This window comes from Cryptotermes secundus, unplaced genomic scaffold, assembly GCF_002891405.2.
Source record: "Cryptotermes secundus unplaced genomic scaffold, Csec_1.0 scaffold1589, whole genome shotgun sequence".
Lineage (NCBI taxonomy): Eukaryota > Metazoa > Arthropoda > Insecta > Blattodea > Kalotermitidae > Cryptotermes > Cryptotermes secundus.
In genome coordinates, this window is record NW_019729928.1 from 1 (window position 1) to 18,790 (window position 18,790).

The 18,790-nt window shown below is 39.1% G+C and overlaps 1 protein-coding gene across 8 annotated transcripts in view; it reads right to left on the bottom strand.

Annotated features, from left to right (window-relative positions):
- Positions 1–1,996: 1,996 nt before the first annotated feature.
- LOC111865882 (zinc transporter foi) overlaps positions 1,997–18,790 on the bottom strand; it is a 65,446-nt gene continuing 48,652 nt past the window's right edge. For all 8 annotated transcript variants that reach the window (XM_023854304.2, XM_023854305.2, XM_023854303.2 and 5 more), the window contains 4 exons: positions 13,244–13,481; positions 10,977–11,194; positions 7,262–7,449; positions 1,997–3,101 (listed from right to left, as the gene is read on the bottom strand). In XM_023854304.2, coding sequence (XP_023710072.1) covers positions 2,952–3,101; positions 7,262–7,449; positions 10,977–11,194; positions 13,244–13,481 — 794 coding nt within the window. In that variant the 3' untranslated portion in view covers positions 1,997–2,951. The remainder of the gene's footprint in view (positions 3,102–7,261; positions 7,450–10,976; positions 11,195–13,243; positions 13,482–18,790) is intronic.

Consider the following 18,790-nt stretch of genomic DNA (forward strand, 5'->3'; position numbering starts at 1 on the left):
TTCTGTATCAAAAGGTACTAACCTGCTTAGGATTTATAGAATGTATATAAATTAAATTAAATTCAATTCAAAAGAAAAATACAGCTAAAATTAAAAGAAAAAATTAAAGGATTTTAACATTTTAATACCAAAATATATTACATTTCTCAATGTGAAAAGTGGATCCATCTTACTGAAATTCATTTTAACATAACCCACAATTCAAGGACCCTCTTAATTATTTTGAATCACCTGATGTGTTATGAGTGAAACGAAATATAACCACAATAAGTTAATCCTCACACTTTGTGTGTTGTTTTATTTTAATGTCAGGTCACGTAGATGGTCCTCTATATATTGTTTCTCAAATGTACACTGTTTTACGAATGTCCTGCCTTATGTATTTGCACATTAATGCAAATGAAACATTAATACCCACCCCCCAAATATTTTTTTGACACTTAATTGCCATGAAAACCTCAAATGTCAAAATGTCATTGTCATTACCAACTTCAAATGAGGCTGCCAGTCACCGGACCATATATAGTGCTTTCATGCACTACTATTTATTTGTATATATATAATATTATTTTTGGTCACCTGAACTTCTTGCTTTTAAATTAATGAGAAATGCAATTTTGCTTTACAACTCTTCACCTAATGACTTTCAGGGACTACACATCCCTTTATAAAATGAGTTGTATAATACTGACACCCATGATCCCAAGGTATCTCACAGTGGGGGACCTGCTCAGTTGGAAAACAAGCAGGCTAGAAAGATTTCTGGAGATAGCAAGTAGATCTATCAATTGGGCTCAACTGAGTAGGCTTTACCTGAAGTTGGAGACAGAATCCAGTCTCTGAAATATAAACATGATGGTGTTTTTATACAAAGACAGGATGATGGATGTTTGTACTAATATTTAGTACTAATGTACCATCATCATAAACTTTTAGATCTTATTTTGAAATGCCCCGTCTCCTTTTACAAGTTTATACTTCAGTTCTGGTTTCTGCTTTCCAGTCTGTTTCAATCTGCCTGAAAGTACTAGCTGAAGAATAAAAATCTTTTTGCATTTTTCATATCATTCCATACTGTGTTTCCTCAAATATCTCATGCTGAGGGGGTCCAAAAATTTGTGTGTGAAGCCTATTCTTGTTAAGGCTGACAGCTGTGTGGACTTTATCTGTTAAGAGGATAGCTGTGGTATGCAGTTTATTTGTGTTGCGGTTGGCACTGGTGCACAGCCTATTTGTTATTAGCTGTCAACATTACTCATTCCAAGCACGATCTCAGCTTTCACAATTTCCTCTTCATTTTGTGTACACGTTTTAAACATGAGTAAAGGTAGGCTTTTATGATATTACATGAAAGTGAAAACTGAAAATAATTCAAGGGACAGAATGAATTGGAAACTGTGTTGTTGGTAGATTGGTACACATAAGACTTCATCTGAAATGGACCAAAACCTTTCAGATATGTTAGAAGCAGGATTTCATATGCATAGTATAAACTGGGGATTGACAGCGGTATTTTTTGGAATAACTTACCTGTGTATTATAAATGTGATTCCCTGGGGAAGGACATCAGATACTGCAAGACAAGGCTATAGCAGAAATAAACAGAGATGACCAAGTTTGAATTTCAAGACACTATATATTACATACACATACACTTACATGAATACTTCAGTATTTCAATAAATTCACATAAAGTTTGCCGGATTTTTTATTTCTTAAAAATTGCAGTGTGTGCTTTATTCAGGTGCACGGATTAAATGAGAAAATATGGTAATTCTTCGCTATTATGCATGTAAAGTTCTTGGAGAACTATGGTTCTATCTCTTATTGATTTCCTTTTGACAATCATTGGATCTATGCACAAATCTTAACCCTACTGCCGAAATATTTGACTGAAGTCAAACAAGCAACCATTACTGTACAGTGTAACACTGACTTCAGTCCACGTCAAGAAGTAATCTTCTCCTTTTGCTGTGTCATTTGGGTTCATTTACTGGGCTGTAAAAGTTCATTGCTGTTTTTTTTTTTTTTCATTTTATGAAAATGGCAAGAAAATAATATGCAGCGAAATGTTTAAAGGGTCTCACAATACTACTAATTGAAAACAAGTTAAACCTAATAAGCAGTTTTAGAAATTCCCTCCACATAGTGCATCTTATTGACTTCTCCATGTTTGCAAAACCTGTAGTAGTATATATATTCAGTTTATCGGTTCTCTTCAATCATCCCTTCATTCAAACTTTTCTCAGAGTGGCCAAACTACTGGGTACTGTCCTTCAATCACTGTATCACTGACCATTTGCTATGACAGGTGCTACTTATTCCTTAAATTTTACAGATGCTGATAACACAGTTGTGTAAGAACATGTCACCTCCTTGGCCTAACACTGAGAGAGATGACTTGATTGTCCACATCTACAGAAAATTATATTTCTACACTAATATAAAGAGAAATTAGGCAGTCAACTTAAGTATGATGCCAAAATATCACACAAAAAATCATAAAATAAAAATGTATGTTAATTGTGAATGTCTTGGGTCAAAAGGACAGTATACAGTAGCAACATGATTCTTTTCAGGAATGTATCATATAATAAATAAAAGCACCAAAAAATTACTGTCAGTGTAATACAGTTTAGCTAATGAAACATCAGTGTCAAGCCCTTGATGCAGAATGTCAGATGCAATAAAACCAGAAGACAATACTGCAACTTCTAAGTACAATAACTGATTAACCTTGCAGAAAGCAGTTCAAATAGTAGCTACAAAAATAATGATCTCAGTCAGACGCCTGTTGACTTCCTAAGTACCAAAACGTTAACTGCCAACTTGAAGAAATGGAAGTGATGTCTTAACTAATACAGGTTGTTTCCTTCGTACATATTTGGGTCATCTACACAGTCTTTACTCCATGAACAATGTTACTGACACACACACACACTGTTAGTTAACTAGTCGTCCGTGAAGACTGTCTTCAGGTCATGTTCATATGTGGCAATGAGTAGCATAATGCCAATCCCTGACAACAGGCCAACACATTGCAGCAGACACTGGCAAAGAGAACCCCCTTCCTTCGAATGAGATGTTGTCAGCTCTGGAATCTGCAAACACAGGTACACATTAATATGAACTCGTAATCTAATCATTTTGAAAGATACAAGGTGGTTCAAATATGACCAGGACTGATTTTTTTTTAAAACCATAATTGCCAAACCCTTGCACATGTCAGTCTTCAACATACTCCCCTTCGTAGTCAACACATTTTTTCCAATGTTCTGGAAGCATCCTGATGCCCTTTTCAAAAAGGCTTGTGGTTGGCGGCGTATCTACTCCCGAACAGTCTGGATGACGGCGTCATCCACAAACCGCATGCCTTGCAAGTCTGCTTTGAGCCTTCCGAACAGGTAGAAATCACTTGGGGCCAAATCGGGACTGTACGGCAGATATGTCAGAAGGTTCCATTTCAATTTCCAGAGGGTTTCCATTGTTGTTTTGGCCGTATGGGGGCATACATTTTCTTGAAGGAAGGCTACCCACTTTCCACCTGTCTTCCACTTGGATCGGACCTTTTCCTACATGCCTGTTGCCAGGAGGTCTGAGTAATAAACTGCATTGACTGTTCTGGCATCTGTCAGAAAGTCTACATGGATAACCCCCTGCCAGTCCCAGAAGAACGTTGCCATCACTTTTCCTGGCGAACGGCTCCTCCGTGCTCTCTTGGGTTTGGGAGAACTGGTATGCCGCCACTCGCATGATGACTGCTGGGATGCAGGAATGAAGTAGTGCATCTACGTTTCATCGGTGGTCACTATAGACTTCAAAAATGCATCACCATCTTCAAACTGCTGTAGGAGACGACTGGCAGCTTGCATGCACACCATTTTGTTCATGTCCGTCAAAGTGCGTGGTACCCACCGTGCATTCACCTTGTGATAGTGCAGGTGGTATTTCACAATGTCTTCTGCACTATCAACACTGATGGACAGCACTGCTCCAAGTTTCTTGATAGTAATGCGCCTATTATCACAAATAAGCGCGTCTACACGATCAGTGTTTGGCTAGGTGACGGATGTTCGCGGCTGACGATCGTTCGGTTCATTCTCCACACGCTCTCTGCCCTCTCTGAAGCTCTTACACCACTCAAACACATGGGTCCACGAGAGACACTCTTCCCCATGCTGTTGTTGGAGTCTGTGGCGAATTTCAGTGGACGGGACGTTTTCACCAATGAGGAATTTGATCACAATGCGGTGTTCCACACTCCACAGTACCTTCTGTTCGCCCATCACTCTAGCAACTCCCAGGCAGGACTGAACAAGTTCTAACCCGAACAGGAGGAAGGGTGGAGGTTGTGGCATCACTCTCTCAAGGTTGCACAGCTGCTGCGCAGTGTGGCTTGTTTACACACAAATCAGTCCCGGTCATATTTGAACCACCTTGTACCTTTATTCAATGTAAAGGTATGAAAAGATGTTGTAGCTGTGCTTAATTAAGTACCACATATGAAGATGCATGAGGGAGTGTAGGTACAGCTCCACACATTCTTAACCTTAATACTAGATGGATGTGAATAGCCAGTTTCAAACCCTGGCTGTCTGACTACCCGGGTAAGGGCCCATGATACCCATTGGACAGGTGGCTTGGTGATCTCTAGAACTCATCTGGACATAGTCGAGAAGAGATAAATCATTACCCATGCTGGGAATTGAACCTTGGCCACTAAGTTCAAAGGCAGTCATTATAAGGGCTGAACTATCCCAATTCCTTTATTCAATGTTGTGTTCTAAACTATGTAAGATGCAACTCTGGTTCAAACCGGCAACAGAAACCATGCAAAATACAGGTTCATGACAAGAAAGGATATACCCTAGCACATGAACTTTGGTATTATAAAGGCAACCATTAACCCATTCACTTCTGGACTAGGTTCCAACATGTTAAGTACAAAAATGGAGGAGAAAAAGAAAAAATCTTTCACACTTCCTATGCACTGATACTACAGTGAAATTTTGTTGGTGACATCACTTCAAAGGTTCATTGACATATTTTAATATGAAGTAACTTCAGAATTTTGGTGAATTCATTCACTGGAAGCTGAAACGTTGGCTATTCCCAAATAAGTGGTGATGTGCAAGGCCTTTCCCTTGAGGTGGGTGCCATCTATGGAAGCACTGCTCCCATATGCTTGCTTGAACCATGTAGCAAGTGCAGATTCCAGTTTCTCCAGTGGTGAACATTTCAGTGATATCCACTGCTTGGAGGAAGGTCCACATTGGACAAACCTTCTCTTAATGTCTTTATGGATATTAACGATAGTGTTTATCACGGACACTGAATGTCTCAAGTGTGATGCCATTATAACATGTGTACCAATATGAGCCAGCTTGTGCTAAAATATGGTCACATTTTAGGGGTGTGTTGTGGCTATAGACAGGGTATGGATTGGGTCATGGATCTATTGATCACTTATACACTTGTGACCCATGACTACATTTTACACATCATTTACACACACACACTAGTGTCCTCAGTCTATTACAGTCTCCACTAGCCGTTTCCTGGCAGCGGATTTAACATAGTGGAGATTCTTTGGCTTTCTGTGCTCAGGTCCTCTTGTCACAGCCACCTGTGCAGGACTCTTTGTCAAATGACAGCTCAACTAACTGGGTCCCAGGGTGGCAGCCACTTCACACCAACCTCCTACTCTCCTCTTCATAGGCTGACTTTCAACTGAACTGAACTGCAAACGAACCAACCACCTACTTCATGTCACTTCACTCAGCCAAACTGCTGACAACTATAACCAACAACCACTTCATTCCTTCAAACTGTCCTGCTTATAACATCTCGGCATGGACCACGTAAATAACAATGTTCTTCTATTGTTGTGTTTGTGTCCAACACCACAGAAATGTGTTTACTGAACCATGACTTATAAATGGGTTGCATAACCCTGTCATTCTATTACTGCTTACATTACCTAGAAATGGCCACTGTTACCAGAGTCGCTGCTTAGCAATGGGTCTATATGCCACAATGTACTTTATCACTTATTGTAAATAATTTGTTTTCCTTTATTATCCATATTTCATCCTCTTATGTTAAATTCATCTTAATCAATAATAAAATTTTATCTCTATAAAGGAAAGTCACATACGCACTGGGAGACTGAAGAATTTAACTTTGGTGCACTTCTGTTGAATCTTCCACTTACAAAATCACACTTGCTGCGTTGCAATGGTCAGTTTTTGGAACACTTAACAGACATGAGAGAGACACATTGCTCTCACTGAGTTACAGTTATACTAAGATGCAACTGGATCAAAGCTGGCTTAACATGTGAGCTGCTTCGGCTATAGTGGACAAAAAATACCCTCATCCATGATAAGCCTTAGTGAAGACATATGGTGCACATTAATCACTAACAGCTGTGCATCAGCCAACTGGTAGTATGTATTTTCAGACTGAACTACAAAATGTAAAACCAGATAAATTTTTGTATTCAGAGCTAGAAAGATAAAGTGAAAATTTGGGGAAAACATGAAATTGAGGAAACATAAAATCCATTAAAGTTCAACATTATTGCTATGGGCCTTCAAAAGGTGATATATATACATATATACAGGGTGTATCACAACTAAACGGCAAAACTTCAGGAACGGACTCCTCATACAGAGAGAGGAAAAAAGCTTATGACAACATGGGTCCGGAAATGCATATAATTACGGAGTAGTAATTGTGTCTATACGCCACTGAAAAGAATTGGCAGAGGAAAATTTATCACTAAGTAATCACAGGTGACGTCATGATAATCATAGAGCTGTTCTCCCAGTGAAAAGCCAACCCAACGATAGAAAGGCTGTCCTCCCCATGAAAGGCCAACCCACCAATAGAAAGCACTCATGTCGCCAATTCTTTTCAGTGGCATGCAGACACAATTACTGATCTGTAATTATATGCATTTCCAGGCCCATATTGTCATATAATTTTTTCCTTCTCTCTACATGAGGAGTTCGTTCCTGAAGTTTTGCCGTTGAGTTGTGATACACCCTGTATATTGATGTGACTCAAAACTGAGCATATCTGGTTTTATTATGAAAGTGTCAAAACTTCAATTATATTTTCCAACTAGTTATATACTTGTGGTACGCTATCTCATCCAGTAGTTACCAAGTTTGATATTATTTGTCCTGTTTGTAAATTATTTTAGTACCAAAAAAAGTATCACATTATAAACTCAATAAGAGCCAGAGGTTCTTACCATATCCACAAGAGCTATGTAAAGGAACATGCCGGCAGCTGCAGCAAACACTGATGCAGTGGCAGTTTCAGACTCCCCCAAGAATACTCCCAACACCATCCCAAGCAGAGACAAGACCGAGGAAAGAAGATTGTAGAATACAGCCTGTTTTGCACTCATCCCTGCTTTCAGGAGCACAGCAAAGTCACCTACAGCAGAATTATGCCTTTCGTGAAACTTTGAAAAGTGCATGATCAACTGCAATGTAAAACTATTCCAAATCACAAACACAGATCACCCAAATATATGACTCAGTGAGTAACTATCCTCTAATTAACAAATGTTTTAAATATATTTTGCTTTACTCAGCTAAGATGAAAAAGAGTAATTTTTCCTGTTGCTGTAATATATATTGTAACGTGTTTGTTTCTGAAGACGCTGTTCAGTGTTAATCGGTTTCATTAACAACCCAGAAGTCGTAACTACAATTAATTATAACACTGTTGCGGGTTTACACGCTTTACAAATACTACACACTATCTTCAGTATGACACGTTGTAGCCGTACCACTGACACCACCATCTTTATTTGTAATCAATATTTCTTTTAGAGTAATTATACACAAGATGTAGCAAGGAACACTCAAGGGTGACTTAGCCCGATTCTTGGTTTCAAGAATAGGGCCTGCTTCACTGCTACAAAGACCAGACAGGAAGCACCCCGCAGAGTTTTCCTGGAAATTCAGTCAGAAAGTTGACCGGCGGGATCCTTTGGTGAAGTTACACTTGACAGGTTTTGAACCCCGTAAGTCAAAAGTGGGAAGGCCAGCAACCCACGCTACTGGTATAATTTTTCAGGCAGCTGTCAAAAACGACGTTAGGACTTTAAGGTCCAAAGTCCCAAATTAAAGTTATGTGATTGGAGCAGTGAGAATTATGGTTAACTCCCTAAATTCGAATTGTTCCAATCAGCAGAAATTAGGGTAGTAACTTGGAGGCGGAGCTGAAGCCGCGAAGATTTCTTGCTTCGAAGCAGGGTCAGTCTGCGAGAAGAGTCTCTGAACAACCCTCCAAGTGTACAGCCGAAATTATGTTTAAGTGTTTGCAGGAACAATCTCTGGATAACTCTTCTAAATTTAACGTGAAATTTTCTTTGTGCTAAAAGTATAAGTGAAAGTGCAATTCTAGGGGTTGTGCTAAAAGAAACAGCCGCTAACTAACTAGCCAGGGATCTGGTCGACAACGTTGGAGAGATTTCCAGGTGTTTTAAGGAAGTGCAACAAGTGCTGATACATGTACGTGTATAGCAAGATCGGCTAATTAAACAGTGTGTGTTAGTGCCTACCTAAAACGCTCTTCTCTTTCCCGCTGACGCGAGGCCCGTATTCACCCTGAGACCGAATCTCATCGCTCCAGTGAGAATGCGGTACCTAGCACCTGTAGTTTCCAGTTCATCGCCCCTTTTCCCCGAAATGTAAGCCGTTACAGTAAGCTTACTGGCGCCCAGCACTCCGATAACCCATACTCCGCAAACTATTATCCACCAGAACAACAAAAAGGGAAACAGAACTGGATAGGAAGGACGCAGCCGCAACCTGCCAACTCGAAGTAACAACAGGTGAGAGGGAACAGCTAGAGGAGCAGATGCAACCAGCAACCAAAGGGCTCTTCAGAGGACTGCCGGAGAAGGACGGTTAGAAGGAGTGGCCCCCAACACAAAGGGCCTTAACGCACTAGACGGTTAGAGAAGGAGTGGTGCCCAACCAAAGGGCCCTAGAGAAACGGTTACAACGTGTTCCATTCTTCTTCTTCCTGCGGCTGTCTTGCACTCACTCCAAATACTCGCCAAATACTCCGAATACTAACTGACACTGTCTTCAGTGGCTGCTACATTTCAACTGACTCCTTAGGTATTCCAGTCTCTCTTATAAACCCTCAGTCGGACAGCAGAGAATGCAGCTTGCTTCACTGTTGTGACACTGTTTACAGAGGCATTGCTTCGCAACACTGCCGAGATTTGTTTATTGCTGTGTAGGAACCAGCGCGCTTCGGCTCGGCTCGGCACATCACGGAGAAACACCGCTTTCCTTACTGTTGCGTAACTTTGCAACCGACCGTTTATCAAGAGTCTGCCTTCATGGTAACTCATTCCACCTCCTGTTGCCCAACAACGGTTTGACAGGTAAAATATGAAATTGGGCATTGTACAGAATACCCAAAAACATAGGGTACAGTGAGATGTGGGCTTTCTTACATTATTCAGGTATCCCATACAACACCAGATGTGATACTAGATGACATATTCCACATCCCACAGTCGTTTTTGACCAACTATCTATGTATGTATGTATGTATTGTGACATATGAACCGTCTCTATAAAACAGAGGAATGTCTGTAAACATTCTCGCAGCAGTGAATACAGGCAACAACAGAAGAACTGCCGTTTCTATGCGATGGCCAGTAAACACCTTCTCCCTTAAGAACATGACAACAATAGGGAATCAATTGTTATAAGTTATGCAACTATGCTGAATAGAAGAGGTCCTCTATGCGGTCCATGCTGTGGCTATATAATGAGAGCTGTAAGCTATAGGATTGGAGTGAATTGGAACTAGCAGTTGACAGAATTAGACTGGAGAGTTGACGTAAGCCGCAAGAAGTTCATAGTTGAAGAAGAATCAGAAGTCGGCCAGTGAGGACTTAACATGTAATTTGAAGACTTTATGTGTCCTGTAGAGCAGTGATATCTGGAGTGTGAGAGTTACAGTTCCTGTGTTAAAATCTGCTGCCAGGAAATGGAGAGGGAAAACTTTGCAGAGGAATAGCCATTGTTTAGTTCTGTTACCTAGCAATGACCAGTTAAAGCAGATATAGAAGACTTTATTTACGTGTTATAATTACAGTAATCTTCAAAGTGTTATAATGATTTGTAGCTACAACTAGTTAATATCCAATAATCTATTCGCCAACCAACCTGCGCCAATTACTTCTGTACAGAACTTGGTGAGGGAGAAGTATATAGATGGAAAATTGCACAATTAAATAAATAAGAAATTCATATATATAAATTATATGGGGAGGGGGAATTTTTTCAAGGCAGTGAAGATGTTTATTGTGGTCTGTGTTGTTACATCACATAGTCTAGAAGGTGGTTACCAACATTTTGGAGGAACATGCTGCCTCCATCTTCATGGTAGAAGTGAAAGATAGAGGCAGCATGTTCCAATGCAACAGGGATAACCATCCACGAAACTATGTGATGTTACATCCCAGAAGATCACAATCTAAATGCATATTTCCAGTAACATTTCTATTGCTTCCTATAACTAAGGCCAATAAGGTTAAACTTAACAAACCAGGTTTTGCTAAATGCAATTCTTATAACATTAATACATATGTATTAATATGCTGAAGCCATACATAGACTCAGCTGTAGTGCTTTTCTGAACTTATACACCTGGCTAGCAACACGTCACAACCACTATGCCTACAGGGCACATGTAGACATGGCTCAGATGCAAAAATGTGCTGATAACACACTGTACTTGAAACAATAAGGCAGACAAGCCTTTTACTATGTGATATGCATCAACTATGCCAATAACAATGTTCTGTGGGAAGTCTAGCGATGCCATCTCTTTAAACAAGCAATAAACATTACATGATACTACCACGTGTAACAGAAGTTAGGGGACATAATTTGAATGTACCTTGAACATCATGCCTCGGTACCCACCTAGCTCATGTGGCAGTTCATGGCAGAAGACAGCAACTGCAGTAGAGAAACCCCCTGCAATGTTGGCAGCAAACGCAGCTCCAATGGCCATCCCATCCGTGAAATTATGGAGCCCATCTCCCATCACCACCATCCACGCAACAGAACTCAGTGTGTCAGGAGGTGAATGTACGTGGCCGTGTGTGTGTGAATGACCATGGTGCTTATTCTCGTGCTCCCTGTTAGAGCAACAGTAAGCCAATGTTTGTACACAAGGAATCTTCCTCCATCTGTTTTGACTTCAATGAAAACGTTCTTACTAATTCACCCCCACATGGCAAAAAAATTGTATCAATATCCACATTATTTGAGCAGAAAAGGAACACTTTCTTTGCTAATTTCGCTCAAGTTTACAACACAATTATGAACATGAATTTCTTTTTAACAAGAAATGAGGACATGATTAACAAATGTATCGGATTATGGGCAGGTGAAGACGCTTAATGCAATAAGATTTTCTTGGGCTATCAGCCATATCATGGATGAGTTTTCAACTCATTCATGACCACTCTTTTGAAGACCTGTTCTGTTCACATTACCATGGTCAATGATGATGCTTAATAATGAAGGAAATGGGACCTAAAATTTATCACTTTTTGTTGTTCAGTACGAGACAAACTGGGAAAATTAAAAGATGTAATAATGAACTCTACTTGAGCATGCAAACACATAAACAAGTATGTATAGGATCAGTGAACCACGGCACATGCAACACAACTGATATCAACTTTAGATGCAAATTCACGATTCTGGAAGAATATAATTTACATGTTTAAAACATAAAGCTCTGGGAGAAATTTGTGTTTATTATAATAATATGCTAATAACATGTTTCTGTAGATGTATTATATTGTGAGTCTGCCAAAATTAGACTTAAATTTTTCTTCTGAAGTTCTTGTACAGTTAGGAATCTCATAGTGAAATTCACACTGCTCAATGTAAAAAGAAGAAAAGGTTCATTCAATGGCTTCTACAAGTACACATTAAAAAAAAAAATAAAAAAGTGAAACTCTGGTTAAGATAAAATTTTCAAGTGGAAAATGATGGCATGATAATTGTACAAATCTAGAAAATTTTGGCTTAAACATTGAATGTTTGGTTTTAGAGTTTAGTCTCAAATTGTACAATTTCAATAAACCTGAGTTTTCTTTGTGTCATGGCTATAATTCTGTTTTATTTTCAACAAAACAAAACTTCTCAGTCTACTGCTCTTGCAGTACTTCTGTCCTCTGTTTTTTCATCCACACATGTTACTTGGTCAACAGATCTTCAGTTGAAGACAACAATTCAGAAACATTTAGAGAACTGAGAAAAGAATAGGATTTTCTCTACAAGATAACATTTTTCATTGTAATCAAAATTTTTAACACTACTCACATTTTCACAGTGCACTAAAGTGTACTACTTATCCCATTTGTTATCAGATCCCTTTTCAATGTAATTTTTTTAAGTCACTGTATAAAAAAGGCCCATTCTTGTGCCATATTCTTCCATGGGCAGAAAGTGTGTGTGGTGGGGACAAGAGATGTTAACTTGTGCTCTGACTCCTATATTGCATGTTCCTTGACCTATAAGGTGATATTTTCTGTGTTTATTCCCAGTTATAGTAATTATCTATTTTTCATGGCTGATATAGTCTCTGGCACTTTCTATCAATACAATTCTCATGGATCAGAGCGTTTGCGTGCTGCTGTGCAAAAACAAAAGTAGTTTTCTTAAGATTCACAAAATGTGAGACTGAAAAAAATACAAATGATCACAGCACACAAACATAAGGAAATGCATATGTATATAACACAGTCAGAAACTGCATACTGACTAAATCAGCCATGAAAAATTGATAATTACTATAACCGGGAATAAACACAGAAAATATTACCTTTTAGGTCAAGGAACATGCAACACAGGAGTCTGAGAAGCATTTTGGAGGCACTGGTTCCTAATCAGTCTATGTCAGAGATATATAAAAAGAGCAAGTGAGACTAGAAGCCTTAGCTGTCAAAGGGGAGCTGCTGAGCATGGAAATATTACTTGAGGCAATACCAAGCAACAAATACAGGAAGAAGTAGCAGACTGAAAAGACTTAGAAAGTGCTGTAGTTATTTAAAGATTAAGAATAATAATGAAACTGTGTGTAGTTATTTGTAGTTAGGAGCAACAGGTGTCCAACAAATTCAATTAGCAATCACCAACCTGTGATAATATATACATTCTATAAAAAAAACTACCTGATAATGACCGTGTAGCTCTCTGCTTCACTAGGATTCACATCTGTACCATGTTCACTGTCTGGACCTGGGGCCACAGAGTTACAGGTTGTATCCATTGGTCGCAGTTCATCCAAACCATCTGGGTGGGTCTCTTGTACTGAACCTGAAGTAGTCATCTCAGTTGTGTCTAATGCAGGCACACTATGGGTGTGGTTGTGCTTGTGCTCATACTGAAAGTTTCGATGGTGATGATCATCTGGACAAACAAACTTTTTCAATTACAACAAATGTCAGAGAAATAAGCCAATCTCAACACGTACGAGAACAGTCTAATGAAAAATAACATACTGTCAGTATAATATCACATGAATTAACTCAGCACCTACACAACTGACAATGAACTATTTCACATCATTGATCTGAGGTGTTATCGGAAAGTTTCCAGACTGTTATTGCTATAACTGCATCAGTGAAAGGAGATGAGAGGGGAGGTCAAAGTCACACTTCCACAAGCATATTGCATCAGTCTGCCACGTGACACTGCGGTGTAAACACGCATTATTTTTATATGAATGCTTTTTTCGACTTTGTGTTTCATTTTGTCTGCTGTGGGTGGCAAAATTGAGCAATGTGTCTGCAATGTGAAGCTCAGTAAGTCCACTACCAAAACCCTGGGAATACTTCATGAGGCTTTTTGAGAACATTCTTTGAGTCAAGACTGTGGTTATTGAATAGCATTCACGTTTCAAGGCCGGTCGAGTGTCAGTTGATGATGACGAACGTTCAGGGCGACCAAGCACCAGCAGAAACACAGAAAATGTTGCTGCAAAGTTTGTTCCCCGACTCCTGACAAACGATTAAAAGCAGTGGTGCCTAAATGTGTATCTTGAGCTACAAAAGAAAGTTAATGGGACCCAACTTTCATGTGTATCTCTAGGATCATAACAGGTGACAAAATCTGGATTTATGGTTATGATCCAGAAACAAAGCAACAACTGTCACAGTGGAAGAGCCCACAATCACCAAGAGCAAAAAAGGCATGGCAGGTCCAGAGTTCAACAAAGAGCTTGCTCATATTTTTTGACATAAAGGGGTTTGTTGATCATGAATTTGTTCCTCCTAACACTATGATCATCTCTGACTTTTACTTTGACATTATGAGATGCTTGAGAGAAAATGTGCAACAAAAAAGACTGGAACTTTGGCGCAACCACAACTGCCTCCTTCACCACAGTGTGCCCACCCACATGTCCCTGAAAAGAACAGAGTTTGTGACTAAGAACAGGATGGTTATCATTCCCCATCCTCCCTACTCACCGAACTTAGCCCCTGTGATTTCTCTTTGTTTCCCAAATTTAAATTGAAACTAACCCTTAAGCTGGGGGGGGGGTAAGGGGATTAGTGCCCAGCCTTTAACCTTTTTTTCTCTCCCCCAACACAAAACCCTGCTCTGTCCCAGCTCCTTCCCACCCCTCCCACTCCACTGATTTCACATGTAGACTTGCCCTTCCCCCTTTTCCTTCACTGCTCTCACATAGCTGTGTATATTTCCAACACCAGTCTGCTTTTACCGGTTCTCACGGTTCCTTCGCTTGCGGATTTCTTATATTTTCCTTCTACCCTGAAGATGGAGGCGATACGTTCCTCTGAAACATTGGTTAACATCACATATACACGGTGCCAAATCCCAGAAGACTGCTTTCTTCATAGTCACTGCAGCGAAAACCTCAAATCTTACATATGTGCTGTTTTTTAATCAACAGTAATAATTTGATATTAAAAAGTCAACAAGTTATTTGGTATGGTCTGTGTGACATTAACCCAAAGGCTATAGCTTACAGAACTATCTGTCTTCTTAATTTGTACACAATTTTGGAATTTTCTTACAGAGAAGGTGGTTATGTTCAGTTTTTGGATATGTGTTAGAATGCCTCTGTAACACATTTATGCAGTATCAGTACCTATGATATATCCTGATAGAAGCAAAGTACTATTTTCTTTTTCATTAGGTGTTGATTTCTTTTTAGTAATAATCCCAGCCCCAATGTACAGTATTTTCCTGTACTCAAAAAACTCAACCCTAATGGCTTAAGCAAAAGAATGAAACACATAATGGAATAATTCAGGCTAGCCATATACGTTACAGGCAACACATCAAGTGCATGGTTAATATGCAATCAAAATTTCAAACAGACTTATCTTATCCTATCTCTAATCTGACATATGAGAATTGTTCTTACATGAAGAAATGGAAATATACACATTGTGCGTTCAAGTTCTAAGGTCTCCAATTTTTTTCTCATACAATAACCATACAAAAAATTTGAAACTTCTGTCACATTTCAACGTAATCTCCCTGCAGCCGTACACATTTTTCACAACGTCGACGCCATGATTCCATGGCCGCTGCGAACGCTTCTGTAGGAGTCTGTTTTGACCACTGGAAAATTGCTGATGCAATAGTGGATTGAAAAACGGCATCCATGTCTCATCCATTGTCACAATTGATGAAAAGAAAGTCCCATTCATGCCTTCATCACGTGTCAACATCGCCTGGCAAACTGCCATGCGTGCAGCCTTGTGGTCATCCGCCAGAATTTGTGGCACCCACCTGGAGGACGCTTTCCGCATTCGCAGTTCTTCATTCAGGATTTTGTGCACAGATACCACAGAAATGCAAACTTTGGAGGCAATGTTTTCCGCACTCAATCGGCGATCCTCCAAAACAACTTTCTCAACTCACTCAACCATGTTGTCAGACCGGCTGGTGCAAGGCCGAGATTGTTTTGGTTCGTTGTCACACAACGTTCGGCCTTCTTCGAACTGTCGCGCCCACGAACGTACATTTTTCACATTCATGACACCATCACCACACGTCTCACTCAACTGGCGATGAATTTCAATGGGTGTCGCACCACACAAGTGGAGAAAACGAATGATTACTCGCTGTTCTTGTAACGAAAACGTTGCCATTTTAAGTATCAAAAACACTCCTCACTCTCACCGTTACCACTAGAGTTCTGTGTGCCATAGAGTGCTGCCATCTCTGTCACGCATTCACAAAGAGTGCACACGTATTTTAAACTAAACCGCATGTGTCTATCTGTTCCCAGTCCTGAGAAAAAAATTGGAGACCTTAGAACTTGAACGCCCCTCGTAATATAGCTATAGTTTATTGCAGATGCATTACTACTTCCAAACAGAATGTCCATAGCTTCGGGAATTTCAATTTAAATCAAAATGTTCATTTTCCTCAGGGCTGTTCCCTTAGCATACTTAAAATACATTTGAAACAATCAAACATTCTTTGCTTCTAAACACTTGTCCATTTGTACATGACAATATACACTTCATATGACTGCAATAAAACAGAATATCTAAAACTGTTTACAGTATTCTGGAATGTATTAAAATGACTTGTGTACAAATTTCTTTATTTTATTCCATCACCAGAAGAGGCAGCATGGACACACATATGTTTGCTACAGCATGTTTCAGCTCATTAAGATATGATGAGGTATTTTACTTTATGTTCAACTGTATTTGTCTGATAGTATTCCTACACTGGCCAGTGTTTACACATTGGAATACTGGTTTTAGTAGTATGTAATGCCAATATATACAAAAAGGTGTGTTCACCCCTAGGATTAAATTTTAACTGTTAAAATCATTAAAAATAAACGTACATAAAAGGTTTTCTTATGTGTTTGCTTGGATGTTGTAGTTATGTGGAGATGTGCCTCTTCCACTATTGTATTTCTTTGGGGTTCTTCTTGGTCTGGAATGTGAACAAATTTTTATGAGAATATATGTTTTTATTTATCTGTGAGGGGAGGGGGTATGTTTTTCCTTACTTTGTATCAATATCTTTGTGGTGTGTGTTTTGTTGGCTTGTAGGTATATAACTGCAGTTTCTCCTTGTTTGTGTGCATGAAAATATACTGTATTTTCTTTAGTATATAAGTGCATGATTTTGAAGTTAAGTATTGAGAGCTGGTAGGAGTTAGAATTGCTTCTCACCTTGTATTTGGGTGAAATGTTGTGTCTTGTATGTGGTGGTTGTGAAACTGATGTCTATATATATATATTGTTGTGCATACAAGGTAATGCCATCTGCTGGGATGGTGTGTGTTTGCTAATATGATCCTTGTATGGCGCATCAAATAGTGGATTCTGAAGGTGAAATAGTACTTCATTCACTTGCTTGTTTTGTTGACATACACAATAAGTATGAAAATTTTCTAAACTGTTTATGTGTTTGTTTTTATTGCTATTTGTATTATGTGCATAGGTAGACATGTCTTTGTTATGTTTTACTGCAAGTGTATGTTCATTGTATCTGGGTTGGAATGATCATTCTGTTTGGCCTATATACTGTAAGGGGCAATCTAAACATTTCAGTTTATACACCATTCCTCACACTTATTACTTTTTCACGGTATTTGCTGTAAATGTTTCTGTATGGTGTTCATGGCTTTTAATGCTATTTTGGTGTTAATGTCTTTGAATATTTTTGTGAGTTTCATGTCCAAAGTATGTAAATGTGATCCATTTGTTTTGTCCTTGGGTGTTTGTTTTGGTGTGACACTGGTCTGCTGTCTTTTTATTTTTTTTTGTCATTGTTAAGTTTCCTTTTCATGGATCCATTTATTTGGCATTGATTTTGTTGTAACGTATGTTTTACTGTGTTCTTTCCCAAATACAAGGTAAGAAACAATACTTCGCTCCAAATCATGCACTTAAGTATTAAAGAAGACATGGTATATTTTCATGAACACAAAACAAGGATAAAACACACTCATATACCTACAAGACAGCAAAATACATACTACAAAACCATCAATACAAGAAAAAACATACCCCTTCCCCAAATATAAACAAAAACATATATACTAACTTATGGAGCTGAGCCCTTCTTGAGGAGAAGCCAAATATGCAGCTACTTAAGAATTTCCCAGAATTTAATGGAACCCGAAGGTACATTATCATGTTCACAAGAGCAATCCACTGTTCCCTATCCTGAGCCAGATCACTCCAATCCATACCATCCCTTCCTATCTCTCTAAGATTCATTTTAATATTGCCCACCCACCTATGCCTTGGTCTTCCCAGTGGTCTCTTTCGTTTTGGCTTTTCCACCAATATCCTATATGCATTCCTCGTCTCCCCCCATTTGTGCTACATGCCCTGCCCACCTCATCCTCTTTAACTTGATCATTCTAATTATACTTGGAGGAGAGTAAAAGTTATGAAGCTCCTCATTATCCAGTTTTCTCCAACCTCCTGTCACTTCATCCCTCTTTGGTCCAAATATTCTTCTCAACACCCTCAGTCTATGTTCCTCTCTAATGTCTGACACCAAGTTTCACACCTATACAGAATCACAGGCAAAATTATAGTTTTGTATATTCTAATTTTTATGTTTTTGGACAGCAGATGAGAAGACAAAAGGTTCTGGACTGAATTGTAGCAAGCATTACCCAAGTTCAATCTCCTCTTAATTTCCTCCTGAATCAGGTTTTGATCTGTTACCATCTTTCCCAAATATCTGAACTGTGCCACATT